This window comes from Symphalangus syndactylus, chromosome 21, assembly GCF_028878055.3.
Source record: "Symphalangus syndactylus isolate Jambi chromosome 21, NHGRI_mSymSyn1-v2.1_pri, whole genome shotgun sequence".
Taxonomy (NCBI): domain Eukaryota; kingdom Metazoa; phylum Chordata; class Mammalia; order Primates; family Hylobatidae; genus Symphalangus; species Symphalangus syndactylus.
This window is the reverse complement of record NC_072443.2, coordinates 47,162,366-47,189,102: the sequence shown is the minus strand read 5'-3', so window position 1 is coordinate 47,189,102 and position 26,737 is coordinate 47,162,366. Positions and strand designations below refer to the sequence as shown.

Here is a 26,737-nt window from a genome sequence, read left to right as displayed (position 1 = left end):
TTTTAAATAAAAAGGTTAATCTTAATTATTCTGAAGGGGGTGGTGGTGTGATAATCTATAGTCCATCACTTGGACTTCAAACTGAGAATATGTTTCCAGGGGCTAGGGAGTCTGCAGGGCAGGTGAGTCTGCAAATGAAGATTTGCCACTCTTCCCACTGGCTGTTTTTATAGTCTTCCTTCATAATGGTTGAGTTTCATGGCTCACCCTTTGGCATTAGGTCATGCCTCCATTGGCCCTGGGAGAGAAGACTTAACACTGTTACTCCTCATGCCCCAAGAATTAAGGCAGTCAGTGCTTCCTGTGGCCGTGGTGCCAATTCTGGTCACCCTTCCTACCCCCTTGTTAGCAGCACAGCCAGGAGAGAGTGGAGACCAGGGCAGAATCTCCTGGTTTCTTTCTGGGAGGCTGAATCACATCACAGATAAGACTCCCCAGCGTCCTCAGGATGTCAGTGCTCTTGGGAAGCAGCTGAGAGCTGTTTGGTCACGTTCTCCCATTTTACATAGAAAGAAACCTCATAGGACCCAGAGAACAGAGGAGTTTGTTGAGCTGGCCCAGCCTGTGAGGAGAAGGGCTGCACTACAGCAGTCCAGGCCTCTTGCTTTTCACCAGGCCTTTCCAAGAGACTCATTTGCACATTAGCTCATTTCTCCTATAGACTCAATCTCTTCTGGGGATTTCCTAGTGATATGCTCAAGGTCAGCCAGCAAATAAGGGACTCTCCAATACTTCAGGCCAGCTCTCCCAGTTCCCAGATACTCACAGGGACACACAGACTTGTTTCATGTCTCATCTCCCTGATAGAAACCATCTCCAAATGCTTAGTGGCCATGGCAGTTAGTACCACACTCATCTTTCATTTAATTCTGATGTGGGCCTGGGCATTCCTGCAGGTAAGGATTGTCTTAGTTCATTTTCTGTTGCTGTAACTGAACACCACAGGCTGGTTAACTTATAAAGAATAGAGGTTTATTTAGCTCATGGTTCTGCAGACTGGGAAGCCCAAGAGCATGGTGACAGCACCTGGTGAGGGCCTTCTTGTTCATCATGATGTGGTGGGAAGCATCACATAGCGAAACAGAGCATATGTGTGTGTGCTAGCTCAGGTCTCCCCTCCTCTTCTTATAAAGCCACCAGTTTCATCACGGGGGCCCCACCCTGATGACTTTAATCCTTATTACTTTCCAGAGGCCCCACCTCCAATTGGCCTATGAATTTGAGGATTAAGTTCCCAACACATTAAATTTCGGGGTACATTCAAAACCATAGCAGAGACCCTGTAGCCCATCTCCCACCTTGTGTTTGATGCTCACCATCAGAGGCAACTGGGGGTCTGGGACTGTCTTCTCTTGTGAGTTGGAATATTCAAGGCCTTAAAGGTACCCTGAAGCCTTCAATTTTTTCATCCATGTATTCATTTAACAAGAATTTATTGTGGCCTGCTGTGTGTCAGCCTCTGCCCTGGATAATAGGGACACAATAGTGAGCAGAGGAGGCCTAGCTCCTATCTACCTTTTTTTTGAGACAGAGTCTTGCTCTGTCACCCACGCTGGGGTGCAGTGGCACCATCTAAATTCACTGCAATCTCTGTCTCCTGGGTTGAAGCGATCCTCCCACCTCAGACTCTTGAGTAGCTGAAACTACAGCCATGTGCCATCATGTCCAGCTAATTTTTTTTGAGACAGAGTCTCACTCTGTCGCCCAGCCTGGAGTGCAGTGGTGCAATCTTGGCTCACTCCCAAGTTCCGCCTCCTGGGTTCAAGCGATTCTCCTGTCTCAGCCTCCCAAGTAGCTGGGATTACAGGTGCACACCGCCATGCCCAGCTAATTTTTTGTATTTTGAGTAGAGACAGGGTTTTGCCATGTTGGCCAGGCTGGTCTCGAACTCCTGACCTCAAGTGACCCACCCGCCTCAGCCTCCCAAAGTGCTGAGATTACAGGCGTGAGCCACCATGCCTGGCCTCCCATCTACTTCTCAGCCCTCCAGATCTCTAATGGCATTGTTAGTCCCAGCCTGTGTTGGTTTACACCTGTACAGTGTTAGCATTGGTGTCTTATTAGCAGTTGTCATTAGCTCCATTATAGAGATGAGCGCATTCAGATTCCTGTAGGTTGCATGACTGGCTCCAAGTCACAAGACTGGCCTCTGGGGCTCCTGACTCCCAGTGTAGCACTCCTCTCTCACTGTATCTTCCTGCCTCTCTCCCCCAGGCAATCTCTGGGGCCCCTGGATCCCTGCTGAGGTGCCCATGGTCCCCTCCATCCCCACAGGGTAGCCTGTGTAGTGCTGGGTAGGGCCCAGGCCTGTCCCACAGAAGACATGGCCCCGTCTAGGTTCCGCACTCAGTTGGAGGTTAGGTAAGCACTTGGTGGCGGTTTCATTTTCTCTTTAGTGTTTTTTTTTTTCTTCTGGATTCTGCTGACCTAAAATGAGCCCCAGAGGTGAGGAATGGAAAGAGGGAGGAGTTGTGGGCATGAGTGGATCAGGCTAGGGGATGGGGGAAGGCACAGGGGAAGCTGCACTTCACCTGTGTAGGGTGGGAACCAGAACTCCGAGTTCAGGTGGGCTCCTTCTTCCCGCCCCTGAATCTGACTCCAGCCTTTTGTCAGCCCCCTCCCTCCACCTACATGGCTGGCACCACCCTCAGCTGTCACCACTACTCACGGGAAACAATGAAGGTTTGTCTGATATTCCGGGAGAGGAGGAGGAAGCTGAGGGTGGGAGAGCTTGGGGGAGTGGGGATAATTACTCTCCAAGATGAGATTTTTGGAAGAGAGCAACTTGATTGCACTTGGAGGATAAATAAACTTCTAGCCCACAAAACTTCTTGCCAGGCCACAAAGCAAACGTCTCCTTATCCCAGAGGTCAGAGAACTGCAGGAGAAGCAGTTTGTGGGTGGGCGAAGCATTCATCAGCTTCCCTGGAAAACCTTTGCAAGGTACTCCCTCCATACCAGCCTCTCTTTGTCCTCCCGCCCCAACTCATGTCCTTGGTTTGTATGGGAATGTGTCTGCCTTTCTCTGCTGCTTTGTATGTGTGATTCCCACGCCTGGTCCGGGGATGAGGTGGGGGCCGGTGCCTGGCATAGATTCTGAAGGACTCCGGCTTCCTCTGGGATTCGGCATGGATCTAGCACGGTTGGATGGGGGACTTTTGTACGACTTCCAGGTATGACAGGCCTTCTTAAAGCTGTAGCTTATATGCTGCAATGCTGAGCATTCCGTTGCATTGCAGGAGAACGGAAGGCAGAAGGTTTGAAATCAGGGATTTCTCTGAAAGTCGTTCTAAGTAGCATCTCCATTTAGAGGGGAATGCAAATTGTCCCTGCTTGAGCAGCCGGAGGCCCAGGCTGTGGCTGCTCCATGGACTGTCCCAGGTGGCAAAGACCTTGGCCATCACCCACTGCCTCTCACTTTTATGGATGAGGAAGCGGAAGTTCCCAGAGGAAAGGTGACTTGCCCAGAGCCACATGTTTGTAGTTTGCAGATCCAGGCTGAGAACTCACACCTAAGTTCCCAGGCCTTTCTCCACACTGTGCTGCCTCTAGATGTTCATTCATTGCTCTTGAGGATCCCCTCCTCCCCATGCTTTTAAATTCGTATATTCTCCCCAAGTCCCAAGTTTCGTGGTGTGTAAGATAAGTGAATTTTCAGTCAGATACCCTTCTTTAGACTGTCCCAGATACCTCAGTCATCATACCTGAGCCCCTGTCATATACCTCCATATCCCTTGGGCCTCACCTCCAGCCCCCCTTCCCTTTTCTGTCACCACAGCTCATGTTTCTGAAAGCCACAGAGAGTGGCTGTGCTGGGTGTACCATCTGAAATCGGCCCTGAGCTTGGCAAATGAATCTGAGCCTTTGGGAATGACCCCCTCAGGGGAAGTAAGGAGGCAGATCACTCTGTGGGCCTAAGGTGGGCCACCAAGTGCTCAGCAGTTTGATATTCTGCAGGTAACCTGGGATCTGTCCCTCATCCACTATGCTCCAGGTCCTGCCTCCCCTTTGCCCTGCCTCCCCTTTGTCCTGTCTCCTGTCCTGCCTCCTCTTTGTACAACAGCAGTGCTGTCCAACAGAAATATATTGAGAGCCACATATATCCTTCCAGTTATTCCAGTGGGCCAAAAAGTAAAAACAAAACTAACCCGTGGGTAAAAGTAATTAAAATAATATATTTTATTTACCCAATATATCCAGAATATCATTTTATCATGTAATGAATAAAAAATAATTTCAGACTCCAGTGTGTTTCATATTTACAACACCCCTCACTTCAGACCAGCCACACTGCAAATGTTCCTAGCCACGTGTGGTTAGTGGCGCCCCTGGTGGACAGCTCAGTTCTGCAGGGAAGTACAGTGCTGCCCTCATTTACCTCTTTGGCCCCTCCCCTCCCTCTGCCTCTGGATAAATCAAGTTTCCTAACCTCCATGCCGTATTCATTCAAGCTATGACCCACTCGCCCTCCCTTCACTGCCAAACATCCAGAGTCACCTTCATTCACCACCCCCCATGATCTCATGACTTAACCCCTTACAACTCAACTCCTGCTCTACCCAGTCTACTCATGCATCTCTTTTCAGCCTCTTCCACAACACCTGATTCTGTTGACTTTCCTACTCTTGCATTTAGCTTTTGTGACACTTTATTACTCATAACCCACTCACCCCAAAGCCAGCTCCTCCTGGACCTCCCTAAGTAGATTAGGAACCAAAGCTCTCTTCTTCCCATAGATACATCACCCAGGCTCAAATACTCCTTGCAGATGCCTTGCTTGGGGGCCACTCTGCTTTCCCTTCATAGAGCTCCAGCCTCTCCCAGGCCCCTGGTCCTTCTCGTCTGTGCTATTTCCACAGCCCTTTTTTAGTCTCTCTACTTCTAGCATCTTCCTCTTCACTGCCTCCTTTCCAGCTGTCAATTTAATCTACCCAAAGTTCTGCTGTGATCACATTTCCCTTTTGAAAGCTGGCAGCATTAGAAGTTGTAATAACGGGGGAACATGCTAACGTTACAATATTAAGTGAAGGCCAGGCACGGTGGCTCACGCCTGTAATCCCAGCATTTTGGGAGGCCAAGGCAAGTGGATCACCTGAGGTCAGGAGTTCAAGACCAGCCTGGCCAACAGGGTGAAACCCCATCTCTACTAAATATACAAACCTCGTTTCTACTAAAAATACAAAAATTAGCTGGGCATGGTGGTGGGCGCCTGTAATCCCAGCTACTCGGGAGGCTGACACAGGAGAATTACTTGAACCCAGGAGGCAGAGTTTGCAGTGAGCCGAGATCTCGCCACTGCATTCCAGCCTGGGCAACAGAGCAAGACTCCGTCTCAAAAAAAAAAAGAAAAGAAAAACACAGGATACCAAATTATGTAAACAGTAAGATCACAGTTCTATGAAAGCAAAAACAAAAAGCCATAAATAGATTTTTAAAAAAAGGAAGTAAAAGGAATAAATAGAAACGTTAATACTGGTTGTCTTTGGGTGATAATTGATTTCTTTTTCCTTTTCTATGATTTTGAAGTGTTCCATAACGAATATATATTTTATAATTTGGGCAATGAATATACTTTTTATTTTTGTAAATGCAGCCATCAAGAGTTTTTAATGCCTCCTAGATTATGTGCTGGCTCCTTACTCTGACATAGAAAAAATTCTTTCATGATCTGGCCATGAACCCACTTGTCTCATCTCTGGCCAGTCCTCTGCTTGCTTCTGGTCAGCAGTGACTACCTGGTGTTCCCAGTGCAGCCCTGGACTCTTCTTCCTCTGCCTCATCCATATTGATGCTGTTTGCATCACCTGTATGCCCCTCCACTGGGATGTCCGCTGGCCAGGTCCTCCCCATCTGCAGACACTTCTCCAGGAAGGGTCCTAGTCCCCACTGCCCAGACATGATTCCTTTTTCTATTTTGAATCTCTTTTCCCATTTAACTTATTCTCTCTGGTTTTACAGGCATTTTCATTCTCATTTTATCTCTTCTGTCAGAAGAGAAGATTCTTCAGCCAGCCGTGCTCACAGCACAAACATGTATTTTTTTCTTTCTTTATATAAGTTTATCAGTATTTCTTTTTAGAGTAATATATACAATAGAAACATTGGAGAGTATTCATTGGTATAAAGAAAAAAAGTAAAAAAGCACTTATCATCCCACCACCGAGAGATATGCCATCACTGTTAACATTTTGAAATGTATACATGTGAAAAATTGGGATCATGAGGTATATGCAATTTCATATTCTTTTTTTCCCCCACTTGACATTGTATTTTTGAAAATTTCCCACAATGTTGAATGTTATTTAAATAAGACATTTTAAAGGCTTTGAGATATTCCAGGGTATTGAGCACCAAAGTTTTATTTTATTTCATCTTAATGCAGAGTCTTGTTCTGTCACCCAGGCTGGAGTTCAGTGGCGTAATCGTGGCTCACAGCAGCCTTGACTTCCTAGGTTCAAGTGATCTTCCTACCTCAGCCTCCCAAGTAGCTGGGACTACAGATGCATGCCACCATGCCCGGCTAATTTTTTATTTCTTTGTAGAGATGGGATCTCACTATGTTGCCCAAGTTGGTCTCAAATTCCTGGCCTCAAGTGATCCTTCTTCCTTGGCCTCCGAAAGTGATGGGATTACAGGCGTGAGCCACTGCGCCTGGTGAGAGCACCATAATTTATTTAACTGTTCTCTAGTTTTTCAACATTTAGCTGTTCCTAATTGTTAAATTTTGTAATCATCCTCGGACATAAAGCCCTGTTCAAGCTACTGAGGTTTCTGTGGCATAGGTTCCTGGGAGGGGACTAACTTATTGGGTCAAAGGGTATGAATATTTGGAAAGCTCTTCATACATATTGCCAAGTTGGTTTCCAGAAAGGTTATGCCAATTTGCATTGCCACTGATAATGTAGGAGGGCGCCTATTCCATTGCATTCTTGCCAACATTATTACTATGAAAAGAAAGCTTTGCTATTTTATAGGCAAAATACTGCTTTTATTGTTATTTCTTTGCTTACTAGTGAGGGTTCACATCTTTTGATATCACACATTTGTAAGCCATTTGTATTTTTACTTTGAATAGCTTATTCATCCACATTACCCTTTTTTTTTTTTTTTTGTTCTTCAATTCCTTTTTTTTTTTTTTCAAGAAGGAATCTTGCTCTGTTGCCCGGGCTGGAGTGCAATGGTGCGATCTTGGCTCACTGCAACATCTGCCTCCTGGGTTCAGGTGATCCTCCTGCCTCAGCCTCCCGAGTAGCTGGGATTACAGGTGCGCACCACCACGCCCAGCTAATTTTTTGTGTTTTTAGTAGAAACAGGGTTTCACCACGTTGGCCAGGCTGGTCTCAAACTCCTGATCTCATGATCCACACACCTCAGCCTCCCAAAGTGCTGGGATTATAGGCATGAGCCACAGTGCCCAGCCTTTTTTTGTTGTTAAATTCTAGCCATTTATTGTTAATTGGCAAAATACTTTGTATATTAAGGGTATTTCCTCTAGCATATTCTTTGCGAACTGAATGTTTATGAAATTAACTTGAGGATAGAGGATAGAGGTTGTTTATGAAATTAACTTGAGGATAGAGGATAGAGGTTGTAGAGCCTGCAGAGTTTATGTCCTCCCAACCACTTCCATGCCTTGTCTGACTTCCCCACCAGGTCTGGAGTCGTAGAGGGCAAGGTGGCCAGCAGCATGGTTTCCCAGTGCTGGGCACTCAATCAGTGTTTGTCTTGTTCATGTAAGCACGATTACATGAAAGCTGTTATTTCTCTCTGGTTGTGCAAAGCGTGGGGTCTTCCTAGGAATAAGTGATTAAAAATAACAAAAAATAAAATGTACAATGTGGCCACTTCTCTCTAAAGGCACAGCTGTGCAAGTTATAGAAGACATTCTCTCCCTTGTAATTGTTGCTATTTACTTTACAAATTTAAGGGCATTAAAACCACAATAAGATACCATCCTCACTCCTGCTGGGATGACTATCATGAAAAAGATAACAAAATAAGTGTTGGCAGGGCATGTGGAGACATTGGAAACCCCATGCAATGTTGGTGGGGATGTAAGGTGGTGCAGATGATTGGAAAGCAGTTGGGCAGTTCCTCAATAACATAGGTTGCCATGTGACCCAGCAATTCCGCTCCTAGATATATCCCCAAGAAAACAGAATATATCCCTGTAAAAACTTGTACATGAATGTTCATTACAGCAACATTATTCATAATAGCCAAAAGCTGGACAGAATTCAAATGTCTATACCTGATGGTGGATAAACAATATATGGTAGGTCTGTGCTGTGGAATATTATTTAGCTTTAAAAGGAACAAAATACTGATATAGGTAGAGAGCATCCTGAATCTAAAAATTTGAAATCCAAAATGCTCTAAAATCTGAAACATTTTGAGCTCTGACCTGACACCACAGTGGAAAATTCCACACATAAGTACTTAACACAAACTTTGTTTCATGCACAAAATTATTTTAAAATATTGTATAAAATTACCTTTAGGCTACATGTAGAAGGTGTTTATGAAACATAAATGAATTTCATGTTTAGACTTGTGTCCCATCTCCAAGATATCTCATTATGTATATGCAAGTATTCCAGAATCTGAAAAAATCCAAAATATGAAACACTTCTGGTCCCTAGCATTTCAGGTAAAGGATTCTTAGCCTGTGTGTGCTACCACATGGACGAACCTTGAAAATATGCTAAGCGAGAAAAGCCAGACACAGGAGGCCACCTATTGTTCACTTCCATTTATATGAAGTGTCCAGAATAGGCAAATCCACAGGGGTGGAAAGTAGGTTCATGGTTGCCAGGAGCTGGGGGAGGGTGGGGTGGGGAATAGGCAGTGACTAATGGGCATGGGGTTTCTTTTGGGGATGTTGAAAATGTCCTGGGGTTGGTAGTGATGGTTGCACAGCCTTGTGAATACACTAAACACACTGAATTTTGCATTTTAAAACAGTGCATTTTATGGTATGTGAATTGTATCTCCATAAAAAATAATTAAGGGAAGCTACGCTAGAGTAAGACTTGGCTTTGTGAGACAGGTGGGACTTTCTCACCCATAGCCATGAGTTCCCTGGAGAGCGTGCCCCCAGAGGACATTCATCGAATCTGGCAGTGGCTGGGAGTAGGTCCTAATCAGCAGTACTTTATGTGACCAGGAACTATGAAGAAGGCCTGGGGCGCCTGGGACAAGGGTGAGAGAAAGTTGAGTGTCTCTTTATTAAATAGAATAAAACAAAACTAGATCTAAATTAGGTTGGGATAAATAACAGCTTAGTACAGTAGAGTAGGATGAGCTGTGAGCTCAGAAAGAGATGGCTGTGATCCCAGTTCTGCAGCTTCCTTGCTGTGTAATCCAAGGCAGGACCCCTGCCTCGGGCCTCAGTTTCCTCATTGGCAGAGGGGGATAATGCTGCCTAACTTGCTTATCTTACAGGGATTTGATGAGGGTGAAATGAACTATATGTGAGAAAGTGTTTTGCAGACTATATATTGCTGTACCCAGTCATTCCTAGATACTTGTCTTTCTTCACATTCTAGTCTATTTTGTTTTTCCTTAAAATGTATTAAGCAGATGCTAATTGTTGATTTGTCAATATTTCATGCTCTAATTTTAGTAACATTAAAGTTGTATTAAATAAACATTACACTTTAGAATCGTATTATAGATTGGTTTTTTTCAGACACAGTGAGTAGCTGGGGTAGGCATGAGACAGGGAATGTGGTCTGTGATAAGACTTAGAGGGCGTTAATGCCGGCACAGGAGTTTGGGCTTTATCTTACTGGTAATGGAGAGTCCTGGCGGGTTTTTGAGTAGGAAGATGTCATGAAGTTAAGGGTACCATTCGAGGATCTCTGGCATAGAGAATGGTGTTCACAGAGGCTGGAGGCCCCTCAGGAGGCATCCTAAGCTCTTGAGGGGGAGTTCCAGAGCAAGGGAGAGTGACAATCCCAGAGCAGCTAGATCCTAGCTGGAAAGGAGAGGAGAAGGGGGATGTTGTCTGGGCAGGACCCTAGTGAGCAGAGAGATGGGCTTGATGATGTTTGTCCAGAGCCAGTGGTATAGAAGTGGCCACCTCCTTGAAAGAGGACCTCGTCACAAAAGCCCCCAAGCAGAGATAGTGCAGCTTTGATGACCAAAAACACATAACAGCAATCTTGATTCTTTGTGAAAGGAAAAATTGTAGAGGTGTCGCTCAGTATGATTAGAAAAACAGTTAAAAATATGTAATAGTTAAAAAAAAAATTAAGCACCTAATTGAGCATGGTGCCGTGTACAAGGAACCATGCCGATATGCCTTCTAAGAGTATATAATTTAAGATTATTCTTCCTTGAATTATTTTATATTATATCTTAATGGGGTTCCACCGAGGTTCCCTGAGCTTCCCACCACCACTGTGTAAGACAAATGAAATCCAGTGTAGGAGGAAGTAAGTCTTGCCAGGATGTCAGCTTCTTTTATTTGGGACTCATTTCATTGTTAGTTTTATGTGTTTGTAAACCGACAAAGGACTAGAACAGAAAGGAGTTGTGCCTGTCTTTAGAGCCGGGGCCAGGGGACACCTTGCAGGAGAGGGCCTCTCTTCCTTTTCTACTGCCCAGAGCAGGGGGAGCTGGTTCTCTGCCCCCAGCATCCCTGAGGTGGTCCAGCCTCTTGTGGTCTTTGGGTGGATTTGGAAAATCAGATCTCACCTCTTCGGCTTGCACTTCATCGGGGTGATTGCAGACTCTGATGCACAGGGAAAATGCTGCAGTCTGTCTACTCTGTCCTCACAAGTGGAGGAAGATCTGGAAGAGGGAGTAGGGAAGAGTGGGCAGGAGCTTGGGGAGAGGGTTGTCACGACCAGGGGAGGGCAGGTGTGGTTTGAAAAGAACCCCTGGTAGCGTTGCCCAGTAAAATATGGGTCACTCAATTATATTTGAATTTCAGATAAACAATGAATAATTTTTTTTTTTTTTTTAGTATAAGTAGGTCCCAAATATTGCCTGGAACCTACTTATACTAAAAGATGTACGTGTTGTTTGTCTGTAATTCAAATTTAACTGAACATCCTGCTCCCTGCCCCATCACTAAATCTGGCTCCCCAGGAAGTTCTGATTCCCACCACAGCCACCACCATTCACCTGTGAACCGTACTGCAAGGGGCAAGCTGACTTATCGGGAACAGGAACCGCATAAAAGCAAATTGAGCAGGGGTCTTCCTCAACCCTAGTCTCCAACTCATTTCCTTCTACTCCAAAACCATGCATTTCTCATTCCCCTTTGCCTTGCACCTTTCCCAGGATTATCCAGTAGCAAGCCTATTGCAGTGGGCCCATGGAGCCCCCTGAAAACTCAGAGAGGAGAGGCAGAAACGATCACAGTGCCTGAGGCCAGTGGCTGGGGTTTCTTCCCAAGGAGACACTGCACAAACCAAGCACTGTAAACTTCCCACTCTTGGCTCAAATCAAACCTGCAGCCTGTGGGCAGCCAGAGATTGGGTTTCAGAAGTGCTGGCGTTTTAGAAGTATTAAATATTCATAGGCATCTCCCCTTGGTTTTGACTCTGAGAATAGAATTCCAAACATTCCCCCTCTAGTGGGGTCTCTCCTGGTGTGGTCCTGGGACCCCCCTGGACCTTGTCCACTCGGACCCCATCCATCTGCAGGGCTTGTTTTAAACTTTTTCTTGTTGTTGTTTTGGAGTCAGAGTCTCGCTTTGTTGTCCAGGCTAGAGTGCAGTGGTATGGTCATAGCGCACTGCAACCTCTACCTCCTGGGCTCAAGGGATCCTCCTGCCTCAGCCTCCCAAGTAGCTGGGACTAGCTGGTGAATTTTTATGTGTTTTATTTTTATTTTTTGTAGAGATGGGATATCACTATGTTGTCTGGGCTGGTCTTGAATTCCGGACTCAAGTGATATTCCCACCTCAGCCTCCCAAAGTGCTGGGATTCCAGGTGTGAGCCACCACATCCGGCCGCTTGTTTCAAAGCAGATGCTGAGGCTACTCCAGGGTTGCAGTCTGCTGTATTGTTGGGTCTCCATTTCACTCCACTTGGTGTAATGTGGGTATATGTCACATGCTCCCCCATACCACTAACTCCCTTCACACACACACACACACACACACACACACACACGTTCCATGTGGTTAGATGTGTCCCATGAGGCCAGCACAGGGAAAACCAATAAACCCTTAATTAGGCCCTGTTTACCTGCTGTTGTGAAGCCTCAGCAGTGACTGATATCTGTTATTATTTACTAATTAGGTCCTTTACACAAGGACAGGGTTTATACTTACTTTTACTTTGCCTGTCTTTAAGGGGGTGCAAGAAGGGGCTCGTTATTTGATCACTGTTTGAGTGGAGAAGAGAGCCTGACAGCATTTGGACATACCTTCCTTGTCCCCAAGGTGTGGGATCATTTTTAAACTTTAGACTCCCTCTGTGTGTAAGCAGAATTCCATCAGATTTTACCGATACCTCCTCGCTATTCATAACTGGAGCATCTGCACAGGAACCTTAGCACCCTTTAAGACCTGGTGCCCAGATTCCTGCTTTTTTGGCAGATGGTGTGAGTGTGTGTGTGTGAGGCAGCTATTAATCTCTTCTTCACTTTCAGGTCCAACTTGCTGAAATCCCCCTTTCCAATAGCCTTGCTCAAGACCCCACCCTCAAACCACAGCACCCTCTTTCTGCCTGCCTGATTTTGTGTTTAGTGAAAGAGAGATGAACACCAAGGCACACTAAGCTTAGCAAAGCCATTTGGACGGGTATTGGGTTACCACGCATCTTTTTACCTGGATTTGCACTGTCTGTTGCCATTGGCCTTCTGGCTATAGGAGGAGTCAGATTACAGCAGGAGAGACCCGGAGGATTAGTACAGAGATGCTGCAGCAGACACTTGATAATTACTTTGGGGGTCATGTCTCAAAATAGACTCTGGCCTCTCTTTCTGGCCTCAGAAAGAGGGAAGGCCACTCTTTCTCTGTCCAGCCATCTGCTTACATTTTCTCTCTTAGTCTTCTGGATATGACCCCTGCCCTTTTTTTTTTTTTTAAATTAAGGTATAATTTACATACAGTAAATTCACTTTTTTAGTGCATTGTTCTGCAGGTGTAACAAATGCATACAGATGTGTAATTGCTAACACAATCAAGATACAGGACAGTCCCATCACCCCAAAAGATTTACCTGTGCTGCCCCTTTTTTGTCAGTCCTACCCACTGCTCCCTGGCAACCACTGATCTATGTGCAGTGCCCACAGTTTTGCCCACATTTAAATGGAATCATAGTTTGTAGGCTTTTGAATCTGGCTTCCTTCATTTTAGCATAATAGATTTGAGACGCATCCATGTTGTACGTATCAGTGATTTGTTTCTTTTTATAGCTGAGTATTTATGCAGAGATTTTTGTGTGAACATAACTTTTCATTTCATTTGAAAAAAATACCTAAGAGTGAGGTTGCTGGGTCATAGGGCAAGTGCATATTTAACTTGATGAGAAATTGCTGAACTGTTTTCCAAAGTGGCTGGACCATTTCTCATTTTGACCAGGAAAGTATGAGCTCAGTTGTTGTGCATTCTCACCAGTACTTGTGATTTCATTCTTTCTTCTTTTCTTTCCATTTTTAATCTAATTTAACTTCAGCCTTCTAATAGTGTGTAGTAGTGTCTCATTGTTTTAAACATTTGTATGATAGCTTCTGCAGTTAGGCCTCTGAACCATTTTGAGTTAATTTTGTATGTTTTGTGAGGTTTGTTTTTATCATATGAATATTTAATTGTTTTAGCACCATTTTTTTTTACTTACTGACATACAAGTGAAGATCTAGCACAATTTTTTAAAAGACTCCTTTCATGTAGTTGCCTTTATACATTTGTCAAAACTAAAGGTGTGGAATATGATTTGCAAATATTTTCCCCATTCCGTGGGTTGTATTTTCACATTCTTGATGGTGCCCTTTGAAGCACAAAAAGTTTTAAAATTTTGATGAAGTTCAGTTTATTTTTTTCTTTTATTATTTGTATGTTTGGTGTGATATATAAGAAATCATGGCCTAATCCAAGGTTATAAAGATTTATCCCTATGTTTTCTTCTAAGGGTTTTATATCTATAGTTCTCATATTTGGGTCTCTGATTCACTTCGAGTGAATTTTTGTGTATAGTAAGAGGTAAGGAGTCCAGCTTCATTCTTTTGCATGTAGATATCCAGTTTTCCCAGATTACTTGTTGAAAAGACTGCTCTTCTCCTACTGAATTGTCTTGGTACCCTTGTTAAAAATATAAAGGCTTATTTCTAGACTCTTAAATTCTATTCCATATATCTATATTTCTACCCTTATGCTAGTACTACATTGTCTTAATTACTGTAGCTTTATAGTAAGTCTTGAAATTGAGTAGTATGAGTCTGCTAACTTCATTGGCAATCTTTTTCAAAACTATTTTGGCTATTTTTATTGCTTTGATTGTGATTGTGTTGCATCTGTGTATCAATTTGGGGAAAATTGACATCGGAACATGGTGTTTTTCTGTACATGGTATCTCTCTCCATTTATTAAAGTCTTTTAAAATTTCTCTCATCAGTGTTTCATAGCTTTCAGTGAACAGATCTTAGATAAAGACCAATTTTAGATTTTTTGTTAGTTTTTTTTTTTTAGATTTCTACTTAAGTATTTCATGGTTTCTGTTGCTATTTAAATGGTGCACTCAGCCCTCCGTATTCACAGGGCATTGGTTCCGGGACCCCCCTGGGGATATCAGAATCCTCGGATGCTTATATAAGTCCCTTATATAAAATGTCATAGTACAGTTGGCCCTCTGTATTTGTGGGTTCTGCATCCACAGATTCAACCAGCCATGGGTGGAAACTATGTACAGTTGCCAAATCGGAGGGTTTTGATCCAAGGTTGGTTGAACCTACAGATGCAAAACCTGTAGATACAGAGAGCCAACTATACCTTTAAAAATTTTACTTCCAATTGGTATTTACTCAGATATAAAAGTAGGTTGCTTTTTGTATATTGATCTTGTATCCTATGACTCTTCTCAACTTGCATATTAATTCTGGTAGTTTTTTAAATTTTTTGAGGTTCTTCTATATAGACAATCATGTCATCTGCAAATAGAGACAGTTTTATTTCTTCCTTTCTAATCTGTGTGTCTTTTGTTTCCTTCTCTTGTCTGATTGCATAGGCTAGGACCTCCGGTGTGGTGTTGAATAGGAGTGACAAGAGGGAACAACCTGGCTCTGTTGCTGGTCTTGGGGAAAGCATTCAGTCTTTTACCATTAAGTTTGATATAATCTAGCTGTAGATTTCTGTATATGCTATTGAACAAATTAAGGGACTTCCTTTCTATTCCTAAGTTGGTAAGTTTAAAAATTATTAATGTATGTTGCATTTTGCCAAATGATGTTTTAGAAACTGTTGAAATGATCATATGGTTTTTAAATTTTAGTCTATTAATATGGAAATTACATTGTTTGCTTTTTGAAGTTGAATCAGCCTTCATTCCTGGGATTAAGCCCATTTGGTCATGTTGTATAGTATTTTCATGATGCACTAGCCTGTCTGGGGCTAGCTCCTCATCTTCTTCTTCCCAGTTTCTCCTGTCTCACTCCTGTTTTTATCACCGAGAACTTCCTCTCTTTTCACACAGATCTCCTCTAACTAGATCATCCTTCAGAATTCCCTGTGGCCTACCCCTCAGCCTCCACTTCCTCATCCCTTCCTCCTTATCCTCTCCCAGTGGTTCCCAGTGACTTCCCAGAGGCCTGTTTTTGGGGTCTGACTTCATAATCACAGCATTGGTTACTACTTCAGGCCATGGTCTATTTCTTCCTGGACTTTCTTCTCCCTGGTCTTAGGGGCTCTTCCTTCTGAGTCAGCTCTGCCCTGAATGGCTCCCAGCCACACGCAGGTCTTTGTTCCCTCATGCTTTGGGCTTCTGTGGCAGCATCTGGACCCGTCTCCCATTCCTGCACTCTTGCCTCTGATGAATCTTCCAGAAGCTGTGGGCTCATCCAGCCATTCTTTGGTTCAGCAGTCCTTTTGGGGGACACAAACATTCCATCTATAACACTCTTCAAGTAGATTGTAAGTTTCTGAAGAGCAGGGATCTTCTTTCCTTATGATAAATAGGTTGGCTTTTCCTATGCCATGTGTTTACATAAAATGACGCAATGGGATTCTAGTGTAGACAGGGTTGGGGTGGAAGGATATGGGAGTTATGAGTCAGCAACAGTAGTTGGCTGAGGCAATGGAGCTGGAAATCTGAACTTGCCCCTTCCTGGAAGGTACATCCAGGAGACACATGGGGAGCTCAGGGCATTCTTCAACCAGCAGGGAGTAAGAGCCTGAAATGGGAAAGAGAAAGTCTTTTCATGGACTGGGGCACACACACCATGGGATGTCTCCAGGGAAAGATGGTACCACATTCAGCAAACAGCAAGGGCAGGACCATCTCAAAGCTGTGGTGGGCAAAGCCTTCTGGTAGAAAGCAGACCTGAGTCGAGAGCCAAGAGGCCCCTAGAGAAGAGCGTAGGAGTCATCTGCTGGGGCCACTGCCAGGCAGCCGACGTCCCACAGCAAGACTCTTTGGAATCCAAATGGCCAAGTGCCTTCCTTACCCCAGGACTTGGGACTAACACAGGCCTCCTGAGGGCTGAAGGAGCCACAGCAGAAGGTGCAGCGGCTGACCTGGGCTCCTCTTCTGGAGCTGGGACTAAGGAAGCTTTTGGTGGGAGTAACTGAGGTGCAGTTCAAAGCCCCCACAGCCTAGGAGCCGGAGCATCATTGTGTGGCTCTGTTCCATGTGGCCCCAAGTCAAGGACAACAGGACCCATGTACTCAGATATCCAGGAGCTCTACCTGCCAAGAGAAATTTTGCCTACACATCACTCGCTGGGAGCTGAATGTACCTTATAACCTTGCTTTCCATGTCGTGTTGTATTGTGTTTCGTTTTCCCTTAGCTTTTCAGTAAGTATTCCCTTCAAAAGAATTCCAGCTTTGACTCTGCTGACTTGGAGGGTCGGTGGTATTTTTCCACACACACACATCTCAGTTGTTGGGGAGCCGGGGAGATGGTAGGCACTGGCCGGCTGGTGCGGTGGTTGTCAGAGAGCTGGCAACAGAAAGACCAGAAGCCTAGGGAGGAAGGAGTGGAGGCCCACTGTGGCCACGGACCCCGACTGGCCAACCTTGCCCTTTTGTTTCCTAGTGCGTTTAGCACAGTGCTGGGGACCTGAGGGGATTCGAGAAGACTTGATTCGTCGGAGCTGATCTCTGGGGGAGGGTGGCCCCTTGTCCTGTGCTGGACTCTGTCACACTTTCAAAAGTGAAATCCCAGCACCCTTGTGGCACCTTCCTTGCGGTGGCCCTCCTGCCCCCAGCACACACACAGCTCTGTCACAGTACATGTAGCCTTTTAATTTCTGGTACTATAAGCATGTTTAGTATGATTATTAGGTGATTCAGTGTCTTCAGAGGACATACCGCATGACAGGCCAGCCAAACTTCTGGCTTTGAGGACATCAGAGAGCCCGATCCATTATGCTCGGCTGCTCACAGTGGTTGGCCGCGTGTGGGATGCCCTCAGCATTTGTTTGCTAGCGCCAGGTGTGAGTTTGCTGAGACAGGGGCTGAGGGCTCCACACTTTGGGGCCAGGAAGGTCAGGATCTGAGCTCGGTGTGCTCCTCTCTCCCTCTGCAGCTTGTCTCCAATGTTCTCATTTTCTCCTGCACCAACATCGTGGGTGTCTGCACCCACTATCCGGCTGAGGTCTCCCAGAGACAGGCTTTCCAGGAGACCCGAGAGTGCATCCAGGCGCGGCTCCACTCTCAGCGGGAGAACCAGCAGCAGGTGAGTGAGGCCCCTGCCCTTGCGCAGTGGGAAGGAGTCGAGACCTGAGATGTACCTCAGCTGAGCGCCTGGCCTGGGGCAGGCAGTGCTCATTATGGCTGCCAGCCCCACTCCCCGGGAGGGGCCCAACCCATGGGGAATGTTTCCCCTGGAGAGAGTCCAGCATTCCAGGCCCTGTGGGAAGGGAGCTCTACCCTGCCCGTGCCCAAGGCCAGGTGCCCATAGCCATGTGGCGTCCCTGTGGTTTGCAAACAAGCCCAGCAGCAAGAGGGTCCCTCTCTCCCTCCCCACACTGCTCCCACTCCCTCCCCACACTGCACCTCCCTTGTGTTGGAGTAAGGAGAGAAGCCAGCATTCCTAACTGGGATTAAGGTGCTCCGCAGGGGAGGGATGAGGGAGAAGAAGAGGAGACAGGAGCTGTCATCCCCTGAAACACCCCACACCTGGTTATTCCTCTCTGAGTTCTGGGGTTTGGTGGTTCAGAGAAGGAAGAAAGTCCCATCTCTTCCTAGACTTGCCTGGGTCAGGGAAGGCAGCCTGTTCCCAGGGCCACAGATTCCTGGTGCAAAGAGGGACCTGCCCTGTGTACACCACTCTTGGGTGGGGTGGGAGCAGGGCTGAGGGCCACATCAGGGGTCCAGCCCTTCCCTCTTTGGGGTGGAGTCCTGTTTGGATTCCAGGTCTGGATCCCCACTGTCTCCTCTCCTGTGTGTGAATCAGGTAGGGGTCTGGTGACTCGGAGTCATGGCTCCCACACGGGAGGCCTGGGGGGCTGTGTGGCCTAGGGGAGAGAGTGGGCGGGTCTGCAGGGCGGTGGGGCTCCCACTGGCTCCTATGAGATAAGGTTGCTCCAAACTGGAGGCCTTCCCTCCCTCCCCTCTTAGATTACCATCTCCCCAGACCCTCAGCAAGCATCAGTGGAGCTCACCTGAGTGCCGCATGCTGCGTCAGCCCCCATGGCTGATACGAACATGGAAGGTCTGTCTTTGAGTGTGGGGGACGTGGAGAAATGGCCAAGATGGCAGTGGTCACTCATGGCTCCAGGCTGGCATGGGACACATACTGTGGCCACCCTGAGTGCAGAATGTTTTACCAGAATCCTTGATGCCATCTGGTTGCATTCTAAGTGAGTCACAGTGACATGGCTGGTGACATCCAGACAGCCAAACGAGCGGGCAAAGCTCTAGTACCTCTCCAGGCCCCTCATTCCCCATCTGTCCCCACTTCCCTTCCAGCGCTGCCTCGGTGGTCGCCATGTCTTGTCAGGTCTCCACTTACGCTGACCAGTCCCTGGCCTGGCTCTCCCCATTCACTCTGGCCCTGTCTGAGCTTCTGGTCCAGCATCTTGAAGGAAGCCCTTGCTGGCAGTGTCCCTGGGGTCCTCCCACTGCCCTTTATTAACACATGTACCTCACCTCTGGCACACTGCACCACACTCACCCCCAGGCCTCAGCATTCCTGAAAAGCCCCACATCATCCCCATTCCAGGCCTCAGCATCTCTCACCTGAGATCAGGATACCTCCTTCTTCCATTTTTGGGGCTGCGCCTCTCACTTCTCGAGGGGAATTACCATTTTACAGCTTGCCACAGCTTCCTTGCTCTGGCCCAGGCCAGTCTGGACATTCCACCAAATCCACGGGATTTAGGGGAGAAAATATTTTTGCCATTCCATATTCGGAGCCAATGTGCTGAGGAGGGGAAGCTTTCTGCAGACAGGTGCTTCTTAGCTGGCCATAGCCAGCAAGGCGTGCAGAAAGAGCTGCTGGGGCTCCCTGGGGGAAGCTTCTAGTTGCCCTGTGATGAGTGGGCTCAGAATTGTTCCCCAGCGGCCCCCTGCCCACCCCTCCTGGCCCTCAGCCCCAGAGGTGGTTGTAAATGTAGGAGGGCCTCTCATGAAGCCAAACGGTTTGTAGCAGTCTCTCCCAGTCATCCCACATTGTCTTTTAATTCCTATTTCTGTCACCAGTAACTATTTACTGAGAGTTGGCCTTTGGTGGTCGTGTTTCCTGCTGCTTGGAGAGACCAGACAGACCCACAGAGAACACTGCCCTTCACTAATGTGTCAGCTTCTCCAGCATAAGGCTCTGGGCTGTGGCACTGGACAAGACGCAGCTCCAGTCCCCAAGGTGGCCTCTCCTCAAACACAGTTAACAGGCCACTGATGTGGGGTTCCAGCGAGTGGGGAGGGGATGCCAGCAGCCAGAATTGGACCTCCTCCTGGGAAAAGGGAGACCCTGAAGGAGGGTGAGGAGCAGCAGAGAAGGAGGGTGAGGCCAGCTGAGGAGCTTGTGCACAACAGCAAGAAAGACCCCAGGAAGCATGGGGGCCTCTGTGTTCTGCTCTATCTGGAGTGGAGTGTGGATTTCATTTCAGTGCTGCTGGGACAGCAGGTGGAAGGTCAGGGAGGAGTCAGGTCATGGAAACCTCCAGGCCAGGCTGTGGGCGTGGGCTGATCTCCGCAGCGTCAGAAGGCTTAGAAGGCGACATGGTCTGGCGTATTTTAGGAAAAGCAGTTGCTTGCTTGCAGTGGGGAGGATGGACCAGAGGCAGCAAGCTTGGAGATAAGGAAAGTGATCTGGAGGCTTCCCCGGTCATCCAATCTGGCCCCGAAGGTGGCCTGGGCGGCGACAGGCTGAGGTTGGGGTGGAGAGGGTGCTTCAGCAAGGACAGGAGCAGCAGCCAGTCTGGGGGTGATAGGAGCGGGCCAGGCAAGCACGAGGCATAGCAAGGGGGTAGGGGGACATGGGCTTTGATTTGCAGTGGAAAATAAGGAAGAGTGAGTTCAGTGGGTCTGAAAGAACCCATATGTGATGTGGCTGGTGAAACTAGAAAACCTGTGGAGGTGTTGAGCACAGATAGTGTTTCAGAGAGATCGGGGCTGTGCAGGCGTCAGGGAGGGCAGAGGGAGGCTGTCTGTCCAGGGTGTTGAAACCAGAATCCAAGAGCCAGGTGAGAACTGCATATGGGCAGTGGAGGAAGGCACAGAACAGAAAGGACAAATGCGAGAGCTGTTTCCAGATGAGCAGGACTTCATCAGTGCTGGACAGGACCTGGGCTGAGGGGAAAGGAATGAGTGTCAGAGGGAAAGATCTGAAAAGCAAAAGCCACTTACGTGGGCAGGGTCTTGACACTGGTGCAGCAGAATGGGGCTGTCCCAGGCAAAGGCAGGGAAATTGAAAGAAAAGCGATTGGGGAATGACAATGTGGGAAAGCGAGTGTGGTTTGGGTGTGATGTCAGGGTGGTGGTGGCAAGACATCTGGGTGGGCAGCTGGAGGCTAGCAAGCCATGGACGGGAGGTAGGGATGTGGGAAGTGGCTGATAACAGTCACCTCTGTAGTGGGAACCTTGGCCATGGACTTACTCCCAGAGTGCAGGTGTGAATGGGGCGAGGACAGAGGTGGGACATGCCATGTTTGGGGCCAGGTGGAGGGAGAGGAAGCAGAGATGACATAGAAGCAGAAGAATCTCAGGGCCATATGGGAGGGTGACTCTAGCATCTGGTGCGGAGTGAAGGGCAGGAGAATGAGGGCTGGAGGCAGCCAAAATGAAAGGCTGGGGATGAGCGAATGATGTGCACCAGCCTGACGGGGAGCCTGGCAGGGAGGCAGCTGGGCATCTTGGAGCAGGGCAGGCCCGGGAGAGGAGCTCAGAAAGAGAGCATAGTCCAGACTCCATAACAGGCTGACGTGAGCCTCCGTGATGTGGCCTGCCCCTCCGCTTGCTTCTCTCCCACCTCCCCTGCCGCTGGTTGTGACATGGTTTCTCTGAGTCAGTTTGCTTTCCCACTCTCCTGGGCCACTGTACCCAGGTAGAACTAGAGCACCTCCTCCCCACCCCATCCTTCCAGTCTCCAGGAAGCCCTCTCTGACTGCTCCAGTGGAGATCAGGTGTCCCTGCTCAGTGCCCCCATAGTGGCGCCCCAGACCCCCATGACACCAGAAGCTTTCTGAAGGAGGAACCTTGCCTGTCTCACTCCTGGTGTTAACTCAGTTGGTCCCCAGAATAGTGCCTGGCACATGGTAGGTGCTCAATAAATATTTGATAACAGATGGAGTGGATCTCATTTAATGCTCTCAACAACTCCATCCCCATTTTACAGATGAGCAACCTGAGGCTCAGAGAAGTTCAGTAATTTGCCCAAGGTCACACAGAGTCTCAGGTGACATCCAGGATTCTAACCCGAGATGCTCAGTACTCACATGTTCACCAGGGGCGCTTTTGCCCAAGAAACGTGGCGAGGGAGGCGGAGGGATTGGATTAGCTGGTGTCCCGGGGAGGGGAGATGGGGGACAGGTAGCCTGCACACACGTACACACACATGCACAGACACACACACAGACGCACGCGCGCGCGCGCACACACACACACTGTTAGCCCAGGAGTCCTGGGAGAGCCTGAGAGGTTTTCCAGGGCCCTCAGGCAGGGGCACAGGTGTGGAGGAGCGAGCACTTGCCAGGCAGGTGGAAGGCGCGGTGATGAAAGCATGTGCTTCCCTCCGCAGGAACGGCTCCTGCTGTCTGTCCTTCCCCGTCATGTTGCCATGGAGATGAAAGCAGACATCAACGCCAAGCAGGAGGATATGATGTTCCATAAGATTTACATCCAGAAACATGACAACGTGAGGTATGGGTGAAGCTGCGGGAGGAGGAGGGAAGGGAGGGAGAGCTGGACCACCATGGAGACATCCCACTTCCCTCCTTTCAAGTGGGCACAGCCCGACAGGGTGGCTTGGTGACTTTGGAGAGTGTGTCATCTAGAGCATGCCAGCCCCACCCCTCCAGGTCTGTTAAGTGAGTGAATTCTCATGGTGTCCCATGTAACTTTTTGGGGGAGTGGAGAGAGGGGGGGATAGTGAGGCTGCAGGGAGAGAATAAAAACAGGAGGAGGAGAAAGGAGGAAGCAACACCACCCGCTTTGGTTAAGAGCTCCTAGCCTACCAAGAGAGGTGGAAAGCATAGACTGGGACCCGAATGTCACCACCATCATCTCATCTTCACCACCATCTGGCAGCTTCCATGCCTCCTAAGCCAGTGCGTGCCAGGCACTGGGCCAGGCTCTGCCCACCTTATCACCAGTCCTCCTGACAGCACTGCAAGCCAGCTACCTTTATCAGCACACCCAGTTGATAGATGGGTCATGTATGCTATTTACTTCATATATACTCTATTTGAAATTTTCTGTAATAAAAAGTTTAAAGAAAAAAAAACATCACCAAGAAACCACTGGACAAATCCAGAACGTGGGACAGTCTACATTGTGTACTCTTTAAAAAGCCAGTCATGGAGAAAGAAAAAAGGGTGGGGAACGCATTCTAGATTAAAAGACTCAAGGGCTCAAGGTTCCCCAGCCAGCAGTGGTACAGCCAGGCTGCACCCAAGTGGCCGCTCCAGAGCCCACGCTCCTTTCACTGCGTGTTTGCCGCCTCCCTAGACAGAAGCTGCTGACAGCAGGGACGTGCAAACAGATGTAGATTAATAGAGTGCAAAATATGCTTATGAGTTCCACGGGGACACGAAGCGATACAGTGGCCTTCATCCAGCATGGCTTCCTGGAGAGCCCGATAATCCTCCCATATGCCCAGAAAAGGAGCTGCTGTGTTTGCCTTCCGGAGAGTTCCTTCTCTCCAGGCAAGTTTCCCTAGGACTCACGAGTCCTCTAAGGTTGGTGTAAAGAGGACTCTTTGGAGGCTTGGCCTGAGTTTTCAAGAAAGGGATTAAGTGAAATAGTGCAAATTATCTCTCTCTCATACACACACACACACAGAGAGAGAGAGAGAAAGAGAGAGAGAGAGAGAGAAGATGAGGCTGACAGCAGTAGGGATGAGGGAAGCACTGTTTTCTTCAGGCAGAGTGAGAACTGCCCGGTTCCCAAGTCTGCCCTGGGTTTCGAGACTGTGGATTCTGACTGCATGTCTTCCGTCTGTCTCTCAAAACTGAGACCCTAAGCCTTTGGGAGAGACATGTATCTGCATAACACATTGGCCCCCAGTTTTGGGGGTCTCCCAACCCCCCATGCTTCTCTGTCAGGTAGGGACAGTGTAGGCAGCAGTCACCTTGGTCTCCCAGGAAGAAGGCTGCCCCTGGCTGAATCTCCACATCCGGGAGGGACCTGAGGGGGTTGCAGCTGAGCCCAGCTCAGGGAAGCGGAGTTGGTGGCTGGACTTCTGGGCTTGAGCCCTTCAGGCAGTGCAGATGTGCTGTTTCCCTGCTGCTTCTCCCACCCACCTTGGCCCTCCCATGGTGGAAAGATCGCTAGCAGTGAGAGCTCACACCTACGCAGAGCTTGCCTGAACCAGCCACCGCCCTACGTGTGTTCATCTACTCACTTAATCCCCACAGCAAAGAAGAGGGCTGTACTGTGATTATCTCCATTTTACAGGAGAGAAAACTGAGGCACAGAGATGAAGTAACTTGTCCAAGATCCTGTCGTTGGTTAAGTGGGAGAAATACCCCGGAATGCTTTCTGATACTAGTTTTTACCCAGCCTGACTACTGGACAGATGTTTTTACATGCCTGGGAGAAAGGAGTGTGTCCGAGGAATCTGGGAAGGAGGTCTGGGGAGCCCTCAGGCTAACAGGAGACTCGGAGGAGAGGCAGGAGAGAGATTTGATTTCCTGCGTGTGTGTGTGTGTGTGTGTGTCTGTCTGTCTGTCTGTCTCTCTCTGTGACTGAGGAGCCACAAGGGGCGTTTTCTGTCTGATGGCAGTTCTAAAATCCAGGGGTCTCCCCCTTAGGACATGTGAGGAAACAGACTTTCCTATTAGAACAGATCCCACAGGCTCAAGTTCAAAGTGGGAAGGGGTAGCCCACCAAGTGGTCCCAACATATATGAGCGAAGCCACTGAGCTCCCCCTTCTGGAATTTTCTCTCCTGGTCCTGTCTTCACCACCTCACTGGCCCAGGCATTGTCCCCGGTACAGCGTGGACAAAGATGCTTTCCTTGATTGCTCTCAGCTCCGCAGAGCTTTGTGCAGGTTTCACTCATTCAGTGGAACAAAAGGAAATCCAGAAAATTTGCTGCTCAGAAGCAGTCTGGCACCTCCAGCACAGGTTCCCAGCCTGCCTCGGCCAACACAGCTGGCTCACCGGCCACCCCTGCACCTCGGCCCAGTTCCTTGCCCTCTCTTCACCATCTCTTCTCCCACTCAGCGGCATCTTCCTATTCCTCATTCCACGGTGCTGGCTCTTGGGCTCCCACCCCTCCAGCAAGGGTGTTTGGTCAGAGGGGCTGACTCAGGCCTCTTCTACGGTGACTGCCCTTGGGGTGACTCCTCCCTCTGTCTCTTTCCCATGGAGGCAGTGACTTTGGGTTGATAAAAGAACACTGCCCTAATCACAGAGTGGCCTGCATGTCAGACCCCTGCCACAGTGGGGGTATTTCTGTCTGGGATGTGCCAGGATCAATGACAGCAATCAGGAAAGAGATGAAAGGAGAGAAAAATCAAGATGCTATAATTTTCATGGGGACAGAGACGATTCTGACTCTGACATCGCCAGGGACAGAGGTGGCTGGTACACATCAGAGGCCAACTGCAAGCAATCATATGCAAATATCCCTCTGGGGCCTCTTTCCCTGTTCCATCAGCAGCACTGGTTGTAGCCCTTGGTAGAAACACAGTGCTTGCTCTGGTCTCTGTTTTGGGGTTGAACTTTTGGCTTGGGTTGGTGGTTAAGTAGGAGATGGGGGGTGACGTCATAGTTTAAAAACACCCCTTGGGGCTGGGCTCATGGAGAGCCGCCGGGGCACAGTGGTTAGGCCTAGGCTCTGGGGTTAAGCAGTTTTGCACATTGCCCCTACTCTGCTGTTTCCTGGCCATGTGACCAGGACAAGTTACAAGCATTGAGCCACTCTGAACCTCAGTTTCCTCATCTGCGTAATAGGATAGGAAGAGTACCTACTTAATAGGGTTGCAAAGAGTAAATGGAATAATGTGGGGAAAGTGCTTAGCACAGTATCTGGCACACAACAAGTGTTCAGTAATTGTGAGCTGCCATTATTATTGTTACTGTTATTTTTATGATTATGATCACACTCATATCAACAAAGAAAGGCCTGGGGATTCTCTAGTTGGAGAATGGAGGGTGATGAGTCACATTCATCAATTCTCTGCAAGTTGTAATATTTAGAGAGGGTGATGACATGCTGTTCTCTAGCCCCACTGAGAGCAAGGCCACAAGAAAAATAAATCAACTCCACAGCATGACAGACTGGGCCTGGATCTAAGGAAGAGGAAGAGACTGATGGGGGTTTGGGGAGAAGAGTTTGTCCTGGGTAGGGAGGGGTGTCAGGCAGGGGCCACCACTGTCCATGGCCTCATTCTCCCCTGGCCCTGAGGAGAATAGTTGTGCAGCACACACCTCCCCGGGGTGCAGCCAGGGACTGGCCAAGGAGCCTGTAGGATGTTTTGGTGCTGAGCCACCACTGGCCATGGGCAGAGGCAGGCCAGAGGCCAGGGGACCCCTGGAGACCCCGGAGACACTTAGTTGTCTCCCCTGTCTGACATGTGGTGACAAATGGAAATGTTTCAGCCTTTCTGACAGGGCGGGTCAGCTGGAGCCAGGGCCCATGCTGGGATGTCCACCAGTGGCTTGCAAGCCCTCCTGCCTGTCCTCTCCCACCCCAGATACCTGCACTTGCTGCAGCTGATAGCGCCAGGGCTGGGGGAGCTGTGCCCTCCCCACACCTGGGAGGGACAAGGGCCTCTGGGACATGCCAGCAGAGGCTGTTCTGGAGGGAGGGACAGCTCCTGGAGTTCTGCCTGGGAAGGAGAGAGCTCAGTCAGCCTCAGCCTTCTCAGCCAGAGAAGGCGCCATACCACGTGGGTCACAGCAAAGGTAGATGCAAACAGACCTTGGCATCACCAGCTTACCCTTGCCCAGGAGTC

The 26,737-nt window shown here is 48.2% G+C and overlaps 1 protein-coding gene and 1 long non-coding RNA gene across 4 annotated transcripts in view; one reads left to right on the top strand and one right to left on the bottom strand.

The window, feature by feature from the left end:
- ADCY5 (adenylate cyclase 5) overlaps positions 1 to 26,737 on the top strand; it is a 170,122-nt gene that overhangs the window by 81,397 nt on the left and 61,988 nt on the right. For all 3 annotated transcript variants that reach the window (XM_055260679.2, XM_055260678.2, XM_055260681.2), the window contains exons 2-3: positions 17,701 to 17,850; positions 22,354 to 22,475. In XM_055260679.2, coding sequence (XP_055116654.1) covers positions 17,701 to 17,850; positions 22,354 to 22,475 — 272 coding nt within the window. The remainder of the gene's footprint in view (positions 1 to 17,700; positions 17,851 to 22,353; positions 22,476 to 26,737) is intronic.
- LOC129471711 (uncharacterized) lies at positions 9,688 to 21,474 on the bottom strand. The gene is made up of 3 exons (XR_008653693.2): positions 19,356 to 21,474; positions 10,702 to 10,797; positions 9,688 to 10,172 (listed from the first exon to the last, which is right to left on the bottom strand). It is a non-coding gene; the product is annotated as an uncharacterized lncRNA (long non-coding RNA).